A 19,805-nucleotide genomic window follows, 5' to 3' on the forward strand; every position below is an offset into this window, starting at 1 on the left:
AACAGAAGTGAGAGTTTTGGGGCACTTTAGGCAGCAACTCTGTACAACAAACAGAGCTTCAGTGATATTAATAGAATTTAGTCTGTTGACAACGCATCAAAACAATTATATAGTTACCTCAATGTGTGTGTGTGTGTCTGTGTAAATCAACAGTCTCACAATAAATTGAGGAATTTTACTTTTGGCTTTTATTGTACAATTTAATAAATAAAAAATATTATTGATATATTAAATAATAAAAATATTAAATAATAATCATTATAATATCTTTCATTCATTCATTTTTTTTCGACTTAGTCCCTTTATTAATCGGGGGTCACCACAGCAGAATGAACCGCCAACTTATCCAGCTTACGTTTTAGCAGCGGATGCCCTTCCACCTGCAACCCAGTAATGGGAAACCCCCTTTCTCACTCATTCACACTCATACACTATGGACAATTTAGCCAACCCAATTCACCCATAGCGCATGTCTTTGGACTTGTGGGGGAAACCGGAGCACCCGGAGGAAACCCACGTGAACACGGGGAGAACATACAAACGCCATACAGAAATGACAACTGACCCAGCCAAGGCTCGAACCAGTGGCCTTCTTGCTGTGAGGCGGTTGTTCTACCCACTGCGCCACTATGACGCCCAATAATATCTTATAAATTGTTATTATTATTATTATCATCATTAAAAGGAACATCATAAAACTAATATGGCTGTATTTTGGCACTGGTGGGAGGCATGCATTGGCTCGAGGCCGCAGGCCAGTGACTATATACAGCCATATAGCACTGCTACATGCGTGATATTGCGTTAATACAACAGTTCGACGGTATAATAGTGTATATAAAAAATTTTATTAAAATCAAACTTTTGTACAAGGAACTACTTTCTTCTGCCGTTCATTCACATCTGCAGTTGATGTCAGAACAGCAGAAACCATTGCTCATTCACCACCATCCCTTTAGAGCTAGTGTTTGAGTGATTCTCTAGCGTAATGTCTAAAGTGATGATAAATCAGGTCATTTTGCTCACATTTTATGATTATAAGGTTGAACGGCATGAAATGCCATCAGTCTACAAAGATTTCAAAGTATTTCTCTGTTGCAATCGGGATATCACAATAACAAACCCTGAAAAATCCAAAACAAAGCAAACACTAGCAGATTACTATGGTATAAATACAGCACTACAACAGAGAGATCGACTTAGAATGTCACTTACCTGTTTTATAATGTTTTGATCAGCTGTAGTTTGAAACTACCCTGAGTTTTATTAAGGATTATTAAGGACATTTATTATACATATTTATTACATATTTAACGGCTATATATTTATCTTGTTGTATTTGTTGTCCAACGACTAATTCATATATTGTTACTATTATTATTATTTATTTATTTATTTATTTTTTAAGTTTGGTAGTGGCACCTTTTATTTGACAAACAAAATAACGTAATTAACTAATATTTAATTCATCATTACATTTGAGCATTTTGGTAAAAAATAAAATAAAATAAAATAAAACAAAATCAAGCAAAAAGTAAAACAAAAAAAAAGTTTCAAGGTCTAAGATGTGGAATGCGTTTCATTACCCTCCAGATAAACCGTCTTGATATTAGTATTGGTATTTAATTATATGGAAGAAATATATTATTTTAGTTTAGCCCTCGAATGTTGCTAAGCTAACAGCGACACATTAAAAAGCATAAACTTTTATTTGCAAAACAACATTTCTACCACTTGTCAAGCTCAACACATTGCATTTTAAGATTAGTATACAGTAATTGAGATGCTTCATTTTGTCAAAAGCCTTCATTTAAAGAGACAGTTCACCAAAAAAAATAATATTCTGTCATCATTTAATCATCTTTAACATTCAAAACCTGTTTGAGTCTCTTCTGTTAAACACAAAGCAAGATATATTGAAGAATGCTGGAAAAGACCAACTACTGATACCAAAAAAACAGCTATTTTTTTCCCCAACATTCTTCAAAATATATTGTTTTGTGTTTAACTGAAGGAGTTGCATTTTTGGGAGAAGTATCCCTTTAAAGAGCGCGTCTAATATCCACCCTATGTAGGGAGCTCGGTGTGTTTTGGAACAGAGTTCCAGTGTGGCTTCAGAGATTTGTTTTGGCGTACTAAATGAGTTAGTAGGTTACAGCTGTTGTAACACTGTCGGTATGATGCCTTAAGGACAGAAAATAAAAAAGGAAATGGAAAAGGTTTCTCCCGCAGCAATGCAAACTTAACACGGCATTTTACTGAGGGCAACCACCTCATGTCTGACATGCCATAAAACACATTTAAAGACTTTCACAATCACAAACAAACTAGATTGTGTGTGCGTCTTGTGGATTTTTCTCAAAAAAGCTTGAACTTCCTGTCAAATGCACAAAGAGAGATCTGATGATTTACGTCTGTTTTGGGTTAGCATGCTGTTCATCATCCAGATGTTCACAGTCATGCCACGTCCATCCAGTGCCATAAAAACATCCCAGACAGAAAGCCTGGCAGATCCTAATCAAGTAATATTAAAGGGATAGTTCACCCAAAATTTCAACTTTGCTCATTATTATTTACTATGAGTTTGTTTTATTTGTTGAACACAAAAGAAGATATCTTTGTCTGTTTTGGGCTAGTATGTTGTTCATCATCCAGATGTTCAGTCATGCCGCGTCCATCCAGTGCCATAGAATACATCCCAGACAGAAAGGCACAAAGACTGATCGTTTGTAGGGAGATGAAAACCTGTAACCATTGACTTCCATAGCAGGAAAAACAAATGCTATGGAACTTTCCATCCACCTATTTTTTATTTGTGATTAAATTTTAATTGATTTTACATGTGAGTGGTCACAGCATTTTTAAACTTTCTTTCCAATAAACAAAACAGGATTCACTCCTCAACCCCCACAGCCCACCCTCCAGTGGTGCCAACGTCCATGCCCTCCCACAAAGAGCATCGCAATCAAGACAAATAACTAACAGAAAATATATACATACTGTACATACATATAAACATAAGATACTCATATCTTGAACACAAACATAATTAATACAGAGTATATTTAATATTTACAGTCTATAGAAAATAATACACATATACATACAGTACATATATGTATATATACCTACCCATACACATACATATACGTACACACCTACAGACACATACATACAGTTGAAGTCAGAATTATTAGCCCCCCTGAATTATTAGCCCCCTATTTACTTTTTTCCCCAATTACAGAGAGCAGATTTTTTCAGCACATTTCTAATAACTGATTTATTTTATCTTTGTCATGATGACAATAAATAATATTAGACTAGATATTCTTCAAGACACTTATATACAGCTTAAAGTGACATTTAAAGGCTTCACTAGGTTAATTAGGTTAACTAGGCAGGTTAGGGTAATTAGGCAAGTTACTGTATAAAAATGGTTTGTTCTGTAGACTATTAAAAAAATAGCTTAAAGGGACTAATAATATTGACCTTAAAATGGATTAAAAAAATTAAAAACTGCTTTTATTTTGACCAAAATTAAACAAATAAGACTTTCTCCAGAAGAAAAAATATTATCAGACATACTGTGAAAATTTCCTTGCTCTGTTTAACATCATTTGGGAAATATTAAAAAAGGAAAACTCAAAGTGGGGCTAATAAGTCTGACTTCAACTGTACATATACACATCCATACTGTACACACATAGTAATAAACTAAATAAAGTGAGTAGAAATTCACGCAGACTCCATCCACCTATTTTATGCACATTTTGGAATATATTATAAAAATACTTAATGGAAATGCCAATTTTGAAAATGTACAACTGAGTAGGATAAACTTTTATCTGGCAAAAAAAATGTGTATAAACTAAGATGGAAATGATTTTATGTCAAGTGATTAAGGGTGTCACGATTTCAATTTTTAATCGAAATCGATCGAAATTCATGCTTAATCTTGATTATCGAATCAAAAAATGGAATCGTCGATGCTGCCCCGCCCCTATGTCACGTCAGCAGCAGCTTGACTTGCCAAGCGGAAAAAAACTCACGCATGCGCGTCAACCTAACAGCTACAACAGCCACGAGACAGCATGGCAACTGCAGACGCAGGAGACCCATCGAAAGAAATTGAACCCCCTCCTCTTTCACTGAAGTCGCCGGTGTGGAAGTATTTTGGATTTCCAGTGAGTTATGTTGACAACGTTCGTGTTGTCGACAGAAAAAACACAGTTTGCAAGCTCTGCAATGTGCATATACCACATTATTCCACCGGCAGCACGACTAACATGGCCGGGCATCTCCGCAGGCACCACAAAAACATAGATGTATCTGTTAAACCGACAAGTGTAACACAAACTACTCTCCCGTCTTCATTTGGAATAAAACTTCCAAGCAACTCAACACGTGCAAAGGCAATTACAAGCGCGATAGGAGTATTTATAGCCGCGGACATGCGACCTTATTCAGTGATAGAAAACTCCGGTTTTCAGCATTTAATTAACGTGCTAGAACCGCGCTAGAAATGTTAATAAACATTTTATATTTGACAATGTAGTGTGTGGTACATTGTGAACAAAGGTCAGAAGTTATTATATTGCATATACATGTTAAAATGGCATAGCTTGTGCTTTAAAAAATTTTTGTTAAAAATCGAGAATCCAATCGTGACTTTAGAATCGAAAATGTAATCGAATCGAGGATTTGGAGAATCGTGACACCCCTACATGTGATGATAAAAACATGTGTGATGGGACACATTTATAGACAAACCAGCGTTCAAATGGACAAATCAGCTAAAGTCTGTCATCACAGTGGTTCAGTATTATTCTTCTTCTATTATTATTCCCTCCACAACTGTCTTGAGCATCTGTCTACGCTGCCAAAGCCACCACATTGCGTTGCATTCTACAGTAATTGTGATGCTTCCTTTTGGTGAAAGCCTTTATTTAAAGAGACAATTCACCCAAAAAAATGATTAATCTGTCATCATTTACTAATACTTTACATACAAACCAACATTAAACACAGAACAAGATATTCTGAAGAATGTTAGAAAAGAGCAGCTACTAATACATAATACAAATAGCAGTTTTTTCTAGTCTTGTTTTGTGCTTAACAGAAGCAACTCTATTTTTGGGTGAGCTATCCCTTTAAAGATATACACCTTATGTAGGGAGCTTGGTGTGTTTTGAGGCGCAACTCATTTATTAGAGAAGACAAAAGACCACAGTGGCTTCTCTCAACACACTAAACTACATTAGCTGTCTGATATTTGCTCCAGTTTACCAGAAAGTGACTATTTTGTTCTCTTTTGTTAATCATTGGATGGAAACTTTGTTTAATTCGCAAATGTTTCATGCAATATTCCAGTTTTACGCATATATCTAATTCGTATCTTTGGATGGAAACACAACTATAATGGTTACAAGTTTAAAACATTTAAAAAAAAGATTTAAAACAAGTAAATGATGACAGAACTTTAATTTTTGGATGAACTATGCCTTTAAATGCAGATTTTTATATGTGTTTCCCTGCCAAAAACTGTGCTAAAGTTGTCAATCTCTCATTTTTCCACCTGACGCAATGCTCCGATCATTCTCCAGCTCGATGAACCATACGTGAGCGGAGCATATGTGCTCTTCTGTGTGTTTTGAGTTGCTAATATTTATTTTGGAAACGAGTCCCAGGACCCTCAATCAAATTTCAATGAAATACGATATCCGGGATGATTTGGAGTCCGTTTTTGCGGTCTTGGATCTCGGTGAGAAAGCAGCTTGGTCTGCAGGGCGCACCGCCGAGAGAGTCAATAAAACACACGAGCTGTAAAAATAAGTTGGCAGCGTGTGGAGACAGACGTGTTCACGAGACCTGCGCATGTCAGAGGTGAAATATGGCGGTTTAAGATTTAATATGTTCTGGAAATAAATGCGCAAGTGCTGCTAGAGTGTCCGTGAGAGATTCGGTTATGGATGAGGAGAAGTTAAGAAGGAAAAAACAGGGACTTAGTAAGAACATTTACACACACCAAACTTGAAAAAGTTACAGAGCTTCAGTAAGTTTGCAGTAATATTAATCTCATTATCTTATTGTTAAAGCGTGCAGCACATGGACTGCAAAAGATGCAAAGAATGCAAGATATTTATGAAAGTACACTCTTAACATGATGGTTGGCAAGCATTAATGGATTCATGACAAACCTTACCGAACTTTACCTGCTCTTAAGGAAACTTTTCGATGCACAGAAGGTTCATTATGTTGAAAAAAATGTTCAAATAATTATTTTTTCTTAAGTAAAGTCAACTAATTGCTTTAAAAGATACAGATTTACTCGCTATTTAAGTCAAGGCATCACTTTTTACACAGTTAAACATAATAAATGTAATGATGAAGGAGAAGACATCAGTTTCACAGTGTTTTTGAAGTATCTGCCTGTTTAAATGCACTAGAAACACTTGACGTGGACAGAACAGCACTTGTTTGTCTGCAGAGCATGGACTGCAAAAGATGCAAAGAATGCAAGCAATGTATGAAGGCAGTTTATTCTAATCCAAGAAAATATGCACAAAATAACACACAGCACCAAAAGTGTAAGCATGCAAACTGTTTTAAAAACAAAGGCTTCAATTAGAACCCAAATGCCACAGGAAAACCTCTTAAAGTTCCATAATAACATTAAAATCAACACAGGCTCATTGCAAATACAAGATTCAGCCGACATTTTTTTGCGAAATTGCATAAATGTACTTTAATAAACATTTGACTGCAGTTTCAAGGTGAAATGAACACTAGGGGGCAGTGTGATTTTGGTCCTTTTAACACTAATGATATCTACAGGGACATATTATTGACGAATAAAGGATTATTGTCATGCAGTTCTTTGCACAGCACCAAATAAACACCACAACACAACTCAACACCGTGGATGATTTGTAATTAATACGTTTGACTCTTTTATCTACCTCCATATGGACAACATTTCCGGCAAGGTCAGTTAGCTCATATCTTTGTACAGGGTGTTGCAGAGCACTCAGGTTTGAGCACGGTGAAGCACATTTCCACAAAACAGAGAAAAACAATGTAAAATCAAGGTAAAATGTCTAGTTACTGATGTATCCCAGGTTCCTCGAAGGAGCGAAAGGAGACGTTATGTCAGGATGACAGTATGGGAGTAACTTGGAGTAACCAACTGAAGGGGAACTGCTTGTTCTCTTATGTTTGCTTCTGAGATTCCAATTGGTTGGGTTCAGGAAAGGGTTTAGGTCAGTGGTTCGCTGATAATGTAATAAATTACAGCCCTCTAGTGGATTTGCCATCTGAAACATCCAATGAAAAGTACAAAGTAACGTATATCAGACTTCCAAAAGAGTTTACAAAACACCCTCTAGTGGATTTGTCATCTGAAAAGTACAACAAAATGTAACCTAAGAAACTTATTTCAGATTTACAATGTAGACAGCGCCCTCTAGTGGACTTGTTGTTTGAGATGTACAACAAAACACAATCTAAGTAACCTATTTCAGATTTATAATAAATGCAGACAGCGCCTTCTAGTGATCTTGTTGTCTGAAATATACAACAAAACATAACCCAAGTAATGTATTTTAGATTTACAAATAAATGCAGACAGCGCCCTCTAGTGGATTTGTCATCTGAAACATACAACTAAACAAAACCTAAGTAACATATTTCTATTTTACCAAAACAAAACTGCAGAAAGCACCCTCTAGTGGACTTTTCATCTGAAACGTACAACAAAACGTAACCTAAGAAACATATTTAATATTTACCAAAACAAAACTGCAGAAAGCACCCTCTAGTGGACTTGCCATCTGAAACATACAATGAAAAGTACAAAGTAACGTATATCAGACTTCCAAAAGAGTTTACAAAACACCCTCTAGAGGATTTGTCATCTGAAAAGTACAACAAAATGTAACCTAAGAAACTTATTTCAGATTTACAATGCAGACAGCGCCTTCTAGACATCTTGTTGTCTGAAACATACAACAAAACATAACCCAAGTAATGTATTTTAGATTTACAAATAAATGCAGACAACGCCCTCTAATGGACTTTTCATCTGAAACGTACAACAAAACGTAAGCTAAGAAACATATTTAATATTTACCAAAACAAAACTGCAGAAAGCGCCCTCTAGTGGACTTTTAATCTGAAATATACAACAAAACAAAACATACGTAACATATTTAATATTTACCAAAACAAAAATGCAGAAAGCGCCCTCTAGTAGACTTTTCATCTGAAACATACAACAAAACAAAACCTAAGTAACATATTTAATATTTACCTAAACAAAAATGCAGAAAGCGCCCTCTAGTGGACTTTTCATCTGAAATATACAACAAAACAAAACCTAAGTAACACATTTAATATTTACCTAAACAAAAATGCAGACTGCGCCCTCTAGTGAGAGTTTCATTCAGAAAGGTGGGGGAAAGGGTTTGGGGAGAGTTATTACATCCTAACAGACTCTTCCTGCTCACCATTTCTGTTTGTTGTCAAAACTGACCACTGGAGGGGCGTGGTTAGGTATGTAAGCCACGCCTACTACCTCAGACAGACACAATCTGAGAATTTAACTGAAAACAAACAGGAAGTGCATTTTCAGATTTTAATTTAAGTTTATAAGGGCAAGCTATTATGGTTTTCTTAAAGACATGCACAGATGAATTGTTCACCACAAAACTAGCAATCTGAGTGAATAAAATCAATATGGTTAGTTTTGACTTCGTGTGTACTTTAAAGAGAACAGCGTTCCAGGCTAAAGATGCAGAAAAGTGCTGAAGTTCTGAACAGTGCATTGAAACAGGAGTAGCTTGTCAGATGTTGTAGATGTTGGTCTGATGAGAGCGAGCAATGGTGTGTTAAAGAGCGATCCATTGTGCAAAACTGCCTCAGTAAGGAGTTAAAACAGTGGCGCAGAGACAAAGACAACACTGTCTTGAGGAGGAGGAAGAGAAGGAGAGACTTACTGGAATCTGACAGCTGAAATAAGAGCTTACAGAAGATGAAGAATCTCGTTCAGGTTGGATTAGCGGCTATCTCGAGAGCGCATATGGACTTTCTAACTCCGGCCACTTGTACTTTTAACATTTCTGTGCTCTTTGTGCAACCCTGGAGTGATTACAGAGACTGAAAAGAGGATTTTAAAGCTCTGAGTGCCTCTTTTGTCCTTCGCCAACTGCACAAGTCAAGACTTATTCTTTGAGCCAGGCGCAAATGTGTTTTCAAACACTGAACGGCACATTACTGGTGCAATTCTTCTGTTGCATTGCATGGAATTGCATGGAATACACCTTGCTTTTCAAGCTCCTATCAAATAGTAATGCTCAACAGTGAATAAACATGCATCAAAATATATTTCTGACCATTTTTTGTTATTTTTGCAGTTTCCACTCAGGCAAAAGCCCCTATTTTCACAGCATAAGCACATATGTAAAGAGCATTGAATCAAAGTGTCATTTTTGTGCCATGACAACATGCAACCAAGTCTACTGTATGTAAACGAAGCAGTGCAAAGTTTAATTTGTCTTACCAGCAACTTATCTATTATTTTAACACAGCAAAAATCTGTTTTATTAAATTATTTGCCTTGTTTCTAGTCCAAATATCTATAAACTCTTAAATGTGGAAGCGTCTTCTAGACAAGCAAAACATATTGTCTGGTTTTAAGAAGTTGTCAAAATGAAGTGAGTTTTCCTTAAAACAAGCAAAATAATCCGCCAATGGGGTAAGCAAAATAATCGCATGTCAAAAGAGAAAATAAGATTACTTTGCTTACCCCATTGGAAGACCATTGTGCTTGTTTTAAGGTAAAACTCACTTCATTTTGGCACATTATTTCTAAAAAAAAGACTTTTTTTTGCATGTCTAGAAAATGCTTCTTAATTCAAGCATTATAAGAAATTTGGACTTGAAACAAGACAAAGAAAAGCAGTGAATGTGCATGTCCTAAATCTGAAATTATAGTGGAACAAAATGACATCATTCCAGTTTAAATATTATCATGAGGGCGACACGGTGGCTCAGTGCTAGCACTGTCGCCTCACAAGAAGAAGGTTGAAACACATGCACTATAGGTGAATTGGATGAAACCATTGCTAATTCACAAACATTACTTTAGAGCTAGTGTTAGAATGATTTTTTAGCGTAATGTCTAAAGTGATGATAAAACAGGTGATTTTGCTCACATTTTAAGATTATACGGCTAAACTTGATATGAAATGCCATCAATCTACAGAGATATCTCCCTAAAGTGTTACAGTCTACAGTATTTCTCTGTTGCAATCGAGAGACCACAATAATTAACACCGAAAAAGCCTTACACTCCCATCTTACACTCAATGCACTACAATTATACGACATAAATACAGCACTACAACACACGAAAGAGAGGGATCGACTTAAAAGTCATTTACCTGTTTAATAATGATTTGTTCAGCTGTAGTTTAAAATTACGCTGGTTTTCTCTTAGGGCATATTATACGGTCTCTGTCGCCATCTTGTGGATGAACATCGTCAACAGTCTTTGCTCAAAGACAGGCTAATGGCCGCCGACACGCTGTCTCTCAGAAATTATAAATATTTTGAAATAGGCACTATTCTTATAAATAAACTGCATATTTGCAATATAAACAACTACATTCTTGACTAAAAAAAGCCTCAAAAGTACATTATGTTGCCCAAAAGCAGCAATATTCGTCAAACTGTAGAGTGTCCTCTGCTTGTTGCTGTATGTGAACGGAGTAATACACAAAGGTGAAAGGTAAAGAGGCTGGTCGAGTGCTGTTACTGGGAGAATATCGCACGGCTATCCAACACAATCTCACGGCAATTCGAACTTTTGATTTGTGGCTAATTCGTATGAATTAGTACGATCTTATTCGTACGACTTAGTACAATTTGCTAATCCCCCAATGACGGTTGTGTTTAGGGGTGGGGTTAGGTGCCACGCCGCCTTTTTAAAATCGTACAATTTCATACGACTGAACTCGTACGAATTCGTACGAATTAGCCACTACACTGACAAAACGTAAAATACTTACGTTTTCTCGTGAGATCAGGCAGATTCAAGAACTAGACAGAACTGTTGTATAAACCCTGCTCCATTTTCTGTGAAAACACGCACAAATAATATTTTCACACTTTTTGCATAATTAATTACAAATCAATTGTATTAACTTATATTCCCTCTCAAGCTCTTGACTGACATGGTTCGGTCCATGTAAGAAAATTCACTAAAATATTATCGATTCTTACCGCAGCAAACACCACTGAATTCTGCTGAAAAAACTAATTATATGTTCATTTAAGAACTACTCTACCAGAATTAATAATAGCGGAGCTTTCATGTGTTTCAACATTAAACTGCAATTACCTGTTGAGCTCAGTTAATTATAGACAAACCTATGCACTGCTGAAGGGGAAGATATTTTGTTTAGATTTAATTGAAAGTTGTCGCACCAAATCTGCAGACTAAAATGAAGGTTTGTGACAGACTGAACATTAATTGTAGAAAGTGCTTTGAACGACTAACATTAGCATGAAAATCTCCGCACATCAAAATGAGCCTTTAAACTACCTTTGCAAAGTTCAGCCAAAGTGATATTTACACAAATACTGGGAGAGAAAGGCATTTGACGGTCTCCTGAATGCAAATGCTAGACTACAGGAACAACGCCAGGCCCCAGACATCCTTCATTTGGGATGCTGAGGATTTGCTAAATGAAGTTTGACTTGGCTGTATTTGGAAATGTGAGGTGTGGATGTGTAACAGGAGAAGAACTAACGGGGGGTAAACAGAACTACGGGCCCAGAGCCATGGAGAGATGGAGATCTAGACCACGCAGATGTGTTTACTGAACAAAAAATAAAAGGATGGGAAAGTCAGCCAAAAGAACGAAGAGGTTCCACATGCACCAAACACGGACCACCCTGACCGAGACACACACACACACACACGACCCAGACAAACCACTTCAGTTAACAATTAAGCAAAAGTCTATTGTGTCCTTCCACAATCATTAAGATTTATTAATCATTAAACCCATTGTGGACGGTACTGTGAAGGTACTTCTGTGACCATTTATTGTGATGTTTAACAGAGCAGGGGAATTTTTCATAGTATTTCTTTTAGTCTAGAATTCTGTCTGCAGTTATAACGTAGCTTAGAGTGTCATTCCCTATTTAAAACGGGGCTAGAGGGCCATTCACTGTTAAAATCACAGACCGTAAAAGATATGGACGTAGTATCCGTGACACCACCCATAGGTTTCTGAAGAGCACAAATGAAGCTACAAATAGGCGTGGCCAACCGTCGCCATTTTGATTGCGCGTCAGCGCACTGACCGGGGGTGACCTAAAAAGGGTAAAGAGGTGGAGCGTCAGTGGAGCTAAAGACGCCTGCTAGCATTTTGCTTAGACGAGCTTTTCTTAGGGAGAAACGCTTAATACTTCATTACCTGCGACTCGTTTGTGTTCTGACCACATCTGCTTGGTTGTACACTATATCAATAGTGTTTACCCTGTTGTAATACATTGAGCCACTAAGCATTGCTCTTATGATGAACCTGAAACCTGAATTACATCCAAACACTTCAAATATAGTCTGTGTTAGTAAATGCAAGGCTAATTATGAAATCCAGACATTACACTGTATGAAAACTGTTCAGATGACTGTTCTAGAGCCAACAGAAACATAAAGAAACATTAAACCAAACAGAGATATGATGTATATGACGAGTGTAGCGGCTAATAAGCCGGAATCAGCTGAGATGATGGCAACCAACGAGACCTAGCTGTCACTCAAGTGGCCACGCCCTTAATTATGCAGACTTAATATAACTTAATAAAAACGAAACAGATGAGTTATAAAAACATTCACCCCCCTTACAGTTGTCATGAAGGGTAATATTAGCTACATACCAGGCTGTAAACTTTTTTGTCAGCTGTATAAATGGCTAATTTAGCATTGCAATCAGTGAAAATCTGGAGTTCCTGGAGCCAGCCTCCAAAGGCGAGTCAATTTCAGTCACTTTCGTATTGGCTTCATATAGGGAGAGCGGGAGGTTGCCGTTTGGTTAAAATCTAGCCTAGAGCAACCTTGTGGTGGTAAAAACTAGCCTTGAATGTTATCTGCAGATAAAATGTAGCCTAGAGCGCTGTCTGCTGTTAAACACTAGCCTAGAGCATCATTTGCTGTTAAAAACTAGCCTAGAGCACAGTCTGCTGTTAAAAAATTCTAAGCTAGTTTTAGAGTGCTGTCTGCTGTTTAAAAACTAGCTTAGAGTGCCATCTGCTGTTAAAACTAGCCTGAAGCGCCATCTGCTGTTAAAACTAGCGTAGAGCACCGTTTGCTATTAAAACTAGCCTAGAGCACCGTCTGCTGTTAAAAACTAGCCTAGAGCACCGTCTGCTGTTAAAACGCTCTAGGCTAGTTTTAGAGTGCCGTCTGCTGTTTAAAAACTAGCCTAGAGCGCCATCTGCTGTTTAGAACTAGCCTAGAGCGCCATCTGCTGATACAAACTAGCTTAGATTGCCATCTGCTGTTAAAACTAGCCTAGAGCACCGTCTGCTGATAAAACTAGCCTAGAGCGCCTTCTGCCGTTAAAACTAGCCTGGAGCGCCATCTGCTGTCAAAACTAGCCTAGAACACCGTCTGCTGTTAAAACTAGCCTAGAGAACCGTCTGCTGATTAAAACTAGCCTAGAGCGGCATCTGCTGTTAGAAAATAGCATAGAGCGCGACATCTGCTGTTAAAACTAAGCTTAAAATCGATTCGAGAGAAAAGTGATGCATTTTGAAAATCTCAGAATCAATGCCGAATCTATATTTCTAACATTTTTAGTCATTTCTAGTGTTTATTCCTGGGAATACAATGCAAGAAATGAACATGTGAGAGAGCCTAGTGAAGATAAACAACAATGTGTGCATATTTCATAGATGAGTACATGACGAAGCAGACATCTGATGTCTGTATCGTCCAGTGACTAAGACATCGGAGTTCACACCGGCTGATTCAATGAACTCCAGACTCTGAGGAATCATTTATGTCTGGAGCTCAAACAAAGGCTGTAATATGAGATACAACTTCAAAAAGCTGGAGTTTGGTGAAATCACTAACCTCAAGTATGAGCAATAATAACAGTGAAGATGTCTTGGTAAATATTGCATTTCTTCTGCACTAAAAGCTAAACACTCTAAATCCAATCTCAATAACTAACAGTGAGAGAGAAAGTGACTAACGAAATTAAAACAAATAATTTTAAATAAAGAAATACACTAACCCTGCTTTGTTTATGCTTATATAATCTCGGAGACATTACATGTTCCTTCCCTATAAAGGACGGGATTTGTTTATGTTTGTTCTTTCCTTGGCAGACATAAACTTCCTGTGCGAGATCACACTCAGGTCCTGTAATCATCTTAATCAGGAAGCCTCGAGGTCTCTACAGCCGAAAGATTAATAGACTAAACACACAAATATCTACAGCCGGCTAAAGCATGCATTTCTTGCTATGGTTAATCATTGCACCGAGCTTCATAAAAAGTGTTTTAAACATGCGGTTTACAGGCTTTAACCTCTTACTAGCAGTGGATGTAACCGTTCTATCTGTTTAAGGGTTAAACCAAGGTCAATGAGAATAGATTTTTCCACATAAATCCAGCATATTTTTTTCCCAGTGCTCTTCCCACATCTGCTTTGTAACTTATTCCAAGTCGGACAACTGAAACGTGAGCCCAACATCCTCATTACTGAGGACTGGCTGGGGAACGTGAATGATAAATATTTGGGAGATCAAATATATAGCCGTAACCCTTCAGATGTGCACGAACATGGATGTTTCTGTGTTATGCACACATGCTCGGTACATAAACACTTGAATAAACACTCTCACACCGTGTGTTTTCTTTGTTCTACCTCATTGTACTTGTCTACTAATGACACAAATCTACCCTGCATGAGGCAAACCAAATCAAACGAGGTGTGTATTTTGGACAAACTTACACTTTCGGGGTCCAGAAGAGGTCTCAGTGTGGCTATCCATTATAATGTCTATCTAGGTTAAACAAACTGATCTTTACTGTAACGTAGGGGTAAAACAGTCATACTTTGTATGACAATTTATATACAACTGCAATGCTCATGGAGGGGATTTCAATGCAAGAGACTTTATATGGCAAAATGGGAAAATGTGCAATTGATTAGAGCAGACGAAAGCAGTAAAACCTTGACATGTCAAGCTTCATTGTCTCTTTTCCTGGCTCTTTAACAAGTGAGATTTAGGTGGGGTTGAAATTATGAAAAGATTTTGCCACAGGCATTTGACAACAACCCCATTTTACATCTCTAAAGAAAGAATTTAGGGCTTGTGCACAATAACCGCAGCATCGTATATCACATTATATGCATCTTTGGACCAGGAATACAGTAACTAACACACAAATAAATCTCTCTCTTTCTCAGAACCCTTCCTCTCTGGACTGGTCCATTCAGAGCGCCCTGTCGTCTCTTTTCCCTCCGTTTGAGGCTACCGCTCCTACTGTTCTCAGCCAACTCTTTCGCACCATTGAGGAACGTTACCATGGAGATGCACTGCAGTGCCTGCTGAACTTCCTTATCCCAGCCAAACATATCCTAGAGAGTGTGCAACAAGCTGCCTGTGTGAGTATAACACACTAAACACAGTAAAAACAATAGTGGACCTAAAATGCATCTAGCCCTCGATACAAAAACAACCTTTGAAAATTTTTAAATAACCCAGCAATCAAGTGGTTGCTTTAATTTAGAAATTTAGAGACAACTGCACTAAAATATGATACACATACCATTATTTGTTCTCCTTATTTTTCCTTCAATGGAACACAGAGGAAACTCCATAGTGTAAAGGCCTGTATTATATTCCAAGTCATTTGAAGCCATACAAAAAGATTTGAGAGTTGACGCCAAGAGAAAGAGTTATGAATCATGTCTTGTAAGTGAAGTAGGTCATTTCACAATTGCTCAGTCACACAAACAAGTTGCACACTTTGACTTTAAGAAATGTTTATGAGACTTGATATATGTGGTTGCTTGGACTATTTGATGGTGTTGGGGGCGCAGACAGGTCGTGGACTATTTACAAAATGTATATGTACGAAAAGAACACGGTGAATGATAAAAGAGCAAGTCAGTTATGCATTTTCATGTTTGGGTGAACTAAGCCTTTAAAGGATAAAATATGTTAGTATACGGGGCCAGATGAAAGCAGTTTCCTGTGCAGGCATTTCGTCCATGTGGACTTTTATGGCACAGATCCCACATGCTACTTATCCTTGTCCACTCAGCACAAGATTGCTTTGTTTTATCTTCAGAAAGAACAAAGGCCTTGCGAGGCAGCTTCTTCTGAAGGGCATTCAAGAATGTTTGCGTGCAAGCCAATAAAAGGCATCAAGAGAAAAAGCTATTAAAAATCTGGTGGTCATAATGTGTGTCAATCTGAAATTATCTGCAAATCAACAAACTTGCTCTTTTTCTTCCTCTAGGCTGCATATTCTGATGTCCTGTTCCAGTGTGAGGGTTGGCCGTTGTGTTTGAGAGATCGTGTGGTGATCCAACTTGCCTCCATCAATCCTTTACTACTCAGACCTGGAGATTTCTACTTGCAGGTGGAACCTTTCGGAGAACAGTCGGCCCGAATTGTCCTCAAAAGCCTTCTTGTGCAGGAAGACCTCCTGGGGCAGGAGAATCTGGTCTTGCAAGCAGGTTGCAGGGTGCTGGAGTGTCCTTCAATTGAAGAGACGCCCATCCCCGAGACATCCTATCCAAGCATATTTACAGAATCCTGGCTAAGAGAAATAAATGAGGGGCGTCATGGAAATCCTCTTTGTCAATGTGTACTGTCCTCTGACAAGGGGGTTGTGAAGGTACCTTGGACAGAAGTTGCCAACCCAGAATTCCTTGACAGGCCAAAATCTAACATCTGGACTGAAACAAAGCCATGTTCAACCGCAACTATCCGTGTAAGAGATCTTAATGCTGAGATTTCAGAGATCGAGTCACAGGTAGTTGTAGATTTCCTTCCACTAGAGATGGAAACTAGGATTGTCCCTGCAATAGATGGCATGGCGCTTTCTGTTCAGCTGGTCGAGAGTGGTAGCAGACTGGTGAAGGTCGATCAAGGACATACAATCAGTAGTTTCGCTGGAAAACCTGTTGGCTGGGTGTCACCTAATACCTGGGACAGTAGGCAAACACAGGAATTGGAAGGAGAATATGTGGATCTGCTGGAGTTCAACAAAGAGAAAGAGACTTTGGTGCCACACAAAATAGCAATGCCCATGAAGCCATTAGGCTTCAAGCTAGTCAGGACAGCTCAACCTTCCTCAAAATGCAACGCTAGCATATGTAGTGAGGACTGCAATCCAAACAAACAGTCATCTGAGATCACAAAGCACGATCCAGATTCCAAATGCAGGTATCGGCAGTCTTACATGGCAGCTCTCAGAAACCCTGTGAATTTCGAGAGAGCAAGTATGCTACCTTGTCTAGATGAAACAAGGACGGATGCAGGGGAGACTGAGCCAAGCTGCGAGGGATATGGAGTTGGCCTCAGACTTCAACCTTCGAGTTGTATGTTTGGCCAGACACCAAACCAAGCAGACAGAAACCCGATGCAATCCTTTGAGAACTCAGCCCAACAAAAGCAAAGCCCAAAAAACTCAACCCAGCCAAGTCAAAACGTACCTCATGACCGCAAGTCAAGGGAAAACGCAGAGTCTCTTGACCAACATATGACCCACCTTATCACTGGCATGGTCCAAGCAAGACATCCTCACAAGTCATTCCTCACAGGGCAACAGGATCTCTCTCAGACTGTACTGGGAACTAAAGCCGTACCCGACAAAAGACATCACTGTCTGAACAACGCTATTAGACAAGATTCGTTTCACATGCGGATTAGTGGACAGAAGCATGCCAAAACCCAACACTTACCCAAAATGGGACTCAGGGCTTTACCTGACCATGGTGGTCACAGACAAGACGCTAATCTATGTTTACAAGGTTTTACTCCTATTCAGCACTCGCAAAATCAACCAACACACATCACCGAACAAACACCTCCTCTATTTCAGCCCCAGATCAGCCAGAATCCATTCAAAAATGAGAACAGACTTTTGGATTATAATGTCTTCTGTGATGACAGACATTGTGGAAGAGGCCCGGGTTCACCTGTACAGGTGATCAAAGGTAAAAGCAGGTCTAAATCCCGCTCATCCTCTTCAGTTTCGGAAACAGCCAAACAGTGTCTGCAGTCAAACAAGCCGACCAACCGAAGCCACAGTGATGTCTTTCCAGAGATCATTCCAATGTTGCCTGCTATCCAGGGAATTAAACACACAGCTAACTTGGTCTCCCCAAAATTAAACAGACCACAAGAAGCAAGAAAGGGTAAGTTGGGTTAGACCTCTGCGTGTAAAAGGAGATTGTGCTTGTGATTGCTTACAGAGTCAAAAAAGTAGAAATATTCTAACAATTCTCTCTGAGGTTACTTGCTGCTGCGTGTCAACTAATTGCATACAGATTTTTGCCCCACATCTCACTTTGTTGTCAAAAGACCATCTGAAGCAACATGGCGTCTGGCCAACATGCTGTTTCTTAGATTCTCTATCCTTAAATGAAAAGCATGTCCAGACATGACTGATATGAACAGTTGTACAAAAGCAAACTACTACTATGAGGCCACATCTAGCTGCCGCTTCCATGACACATATTAAGTGATTTACAGATGACCTTGACCCTAGTCCTCTGCTGAGGAGAAAATACACCCTTCTGAAAGGTCATCTTAAAAGAGTGCAATGTGACACTGGCCAAAGGTCAGGAGTGTGCACGGCGTTTCTCAGGGGGATTTCTGCAGTCCTTCATCTGATGTCTTTCTTCAGCAGAACTGAATGAAAGCATTCATGAAGACCAAGAGCCAAAGCAGGGAACAGAAATAGCTACATCCTTCCCCGTTTCTGGAGAAGCTGTTAGATGTCTTTGTAAATGGGACGAGGAAATTACCTAAATACGTTCTAGAGGGCATACAACAGCTCCATCTAGCTGCAACACATATGTGATGCTGGACCACAAAACCTTGTTGCATGGGTATATCAGAGGGGTGTTGCACAAAAGAAACATGAGGGATTAAGCTGGGATTTTGAGGCTATCCTGGCTGAATTCGACTCAGATGCATGAAAGCAGGCTAAATTAAGCTACATTAAGTTACTATGGAGATTTATTCTTTGCAGCTAGCCTACTCCACAGTAGGCTAACAACTAGGCTAAGATTAATCCTAGTGATTTATGTGTAAGTTTCGTTGGATGCGACAAGACATTAATGTGTTTTACAGTCACGCTACGCTTTTGGCTATTTACATTTATTTTCCAACTATTAGAATTAAAAATAAGTATGTTCAATTTTTTTATAAGGAATCATTTTATATATGTTCATATATATCCATTTCAGTTTGAATATAATGGAGATATAGATACGAGAGACAAAAAAAATAGATGAATAAATAGAGAAAAAAATACGTATACAGCGCTCAGCATAAATGCTCATCATAGCGACTCGTTCTCATCCTGGATTAGCAAACGTGCAACGGACTAAGCCAGGAGGACCCGATTAAGCTGGTTTTCTTGATTCTACATTTGTGCAATACTCCTCACCTATCTTTAGATTAACATTTAGTCATTTAGCAGACGCTTTTATCCAAAGGACAAGGAAGCAATTTACACAACTATAAGAGCAACAGTGAGTAAGT

At 38.4% G+C, this 19,805-nt stretch overlaps 1 protein-coding gene across 3 annotated transcripts in view; it reads left to right on the forward strand.

The window, feature by feature from the left end:
* The window catches only part of quo (quattro), a 65,367-nt gene that overhangs the window by 4,507 nt on the left and 41,055 nt on the right, over positions 1-19,805 (forward strand). For all 3 annotated transcript variants that reach the window (XM_056459341.1, XM_056459344.1, XM_056459343.1), the window contains exons 2-3: positions 15,488-15,685; positions 16,546-18,451. In XM_056459341.1, coding sequence (XP_056315316.1) covers positions 15,488-15,685; positions 16,546-18,451 — 2,104 coding nt within the window. The remainder of the gene's footprint in view (positions 1-15,487; positions 15,686-16,545; positions 18,452-19,805) is intronic.

Source organism: Danio aesculapii, chromosome 6, assembly GCF_903798145.1.
Source record: "Danio aesculapii chromosome 6, fDanAes4.1, whole genome shotgun sequence".
In the NCBI taxonomy this organism is placed as follows: Eukaryota; Metazoa; Chordata; class Actinopteri; order Cypriniformes; family Danionidae; genus Danio; species Danio aesculapii.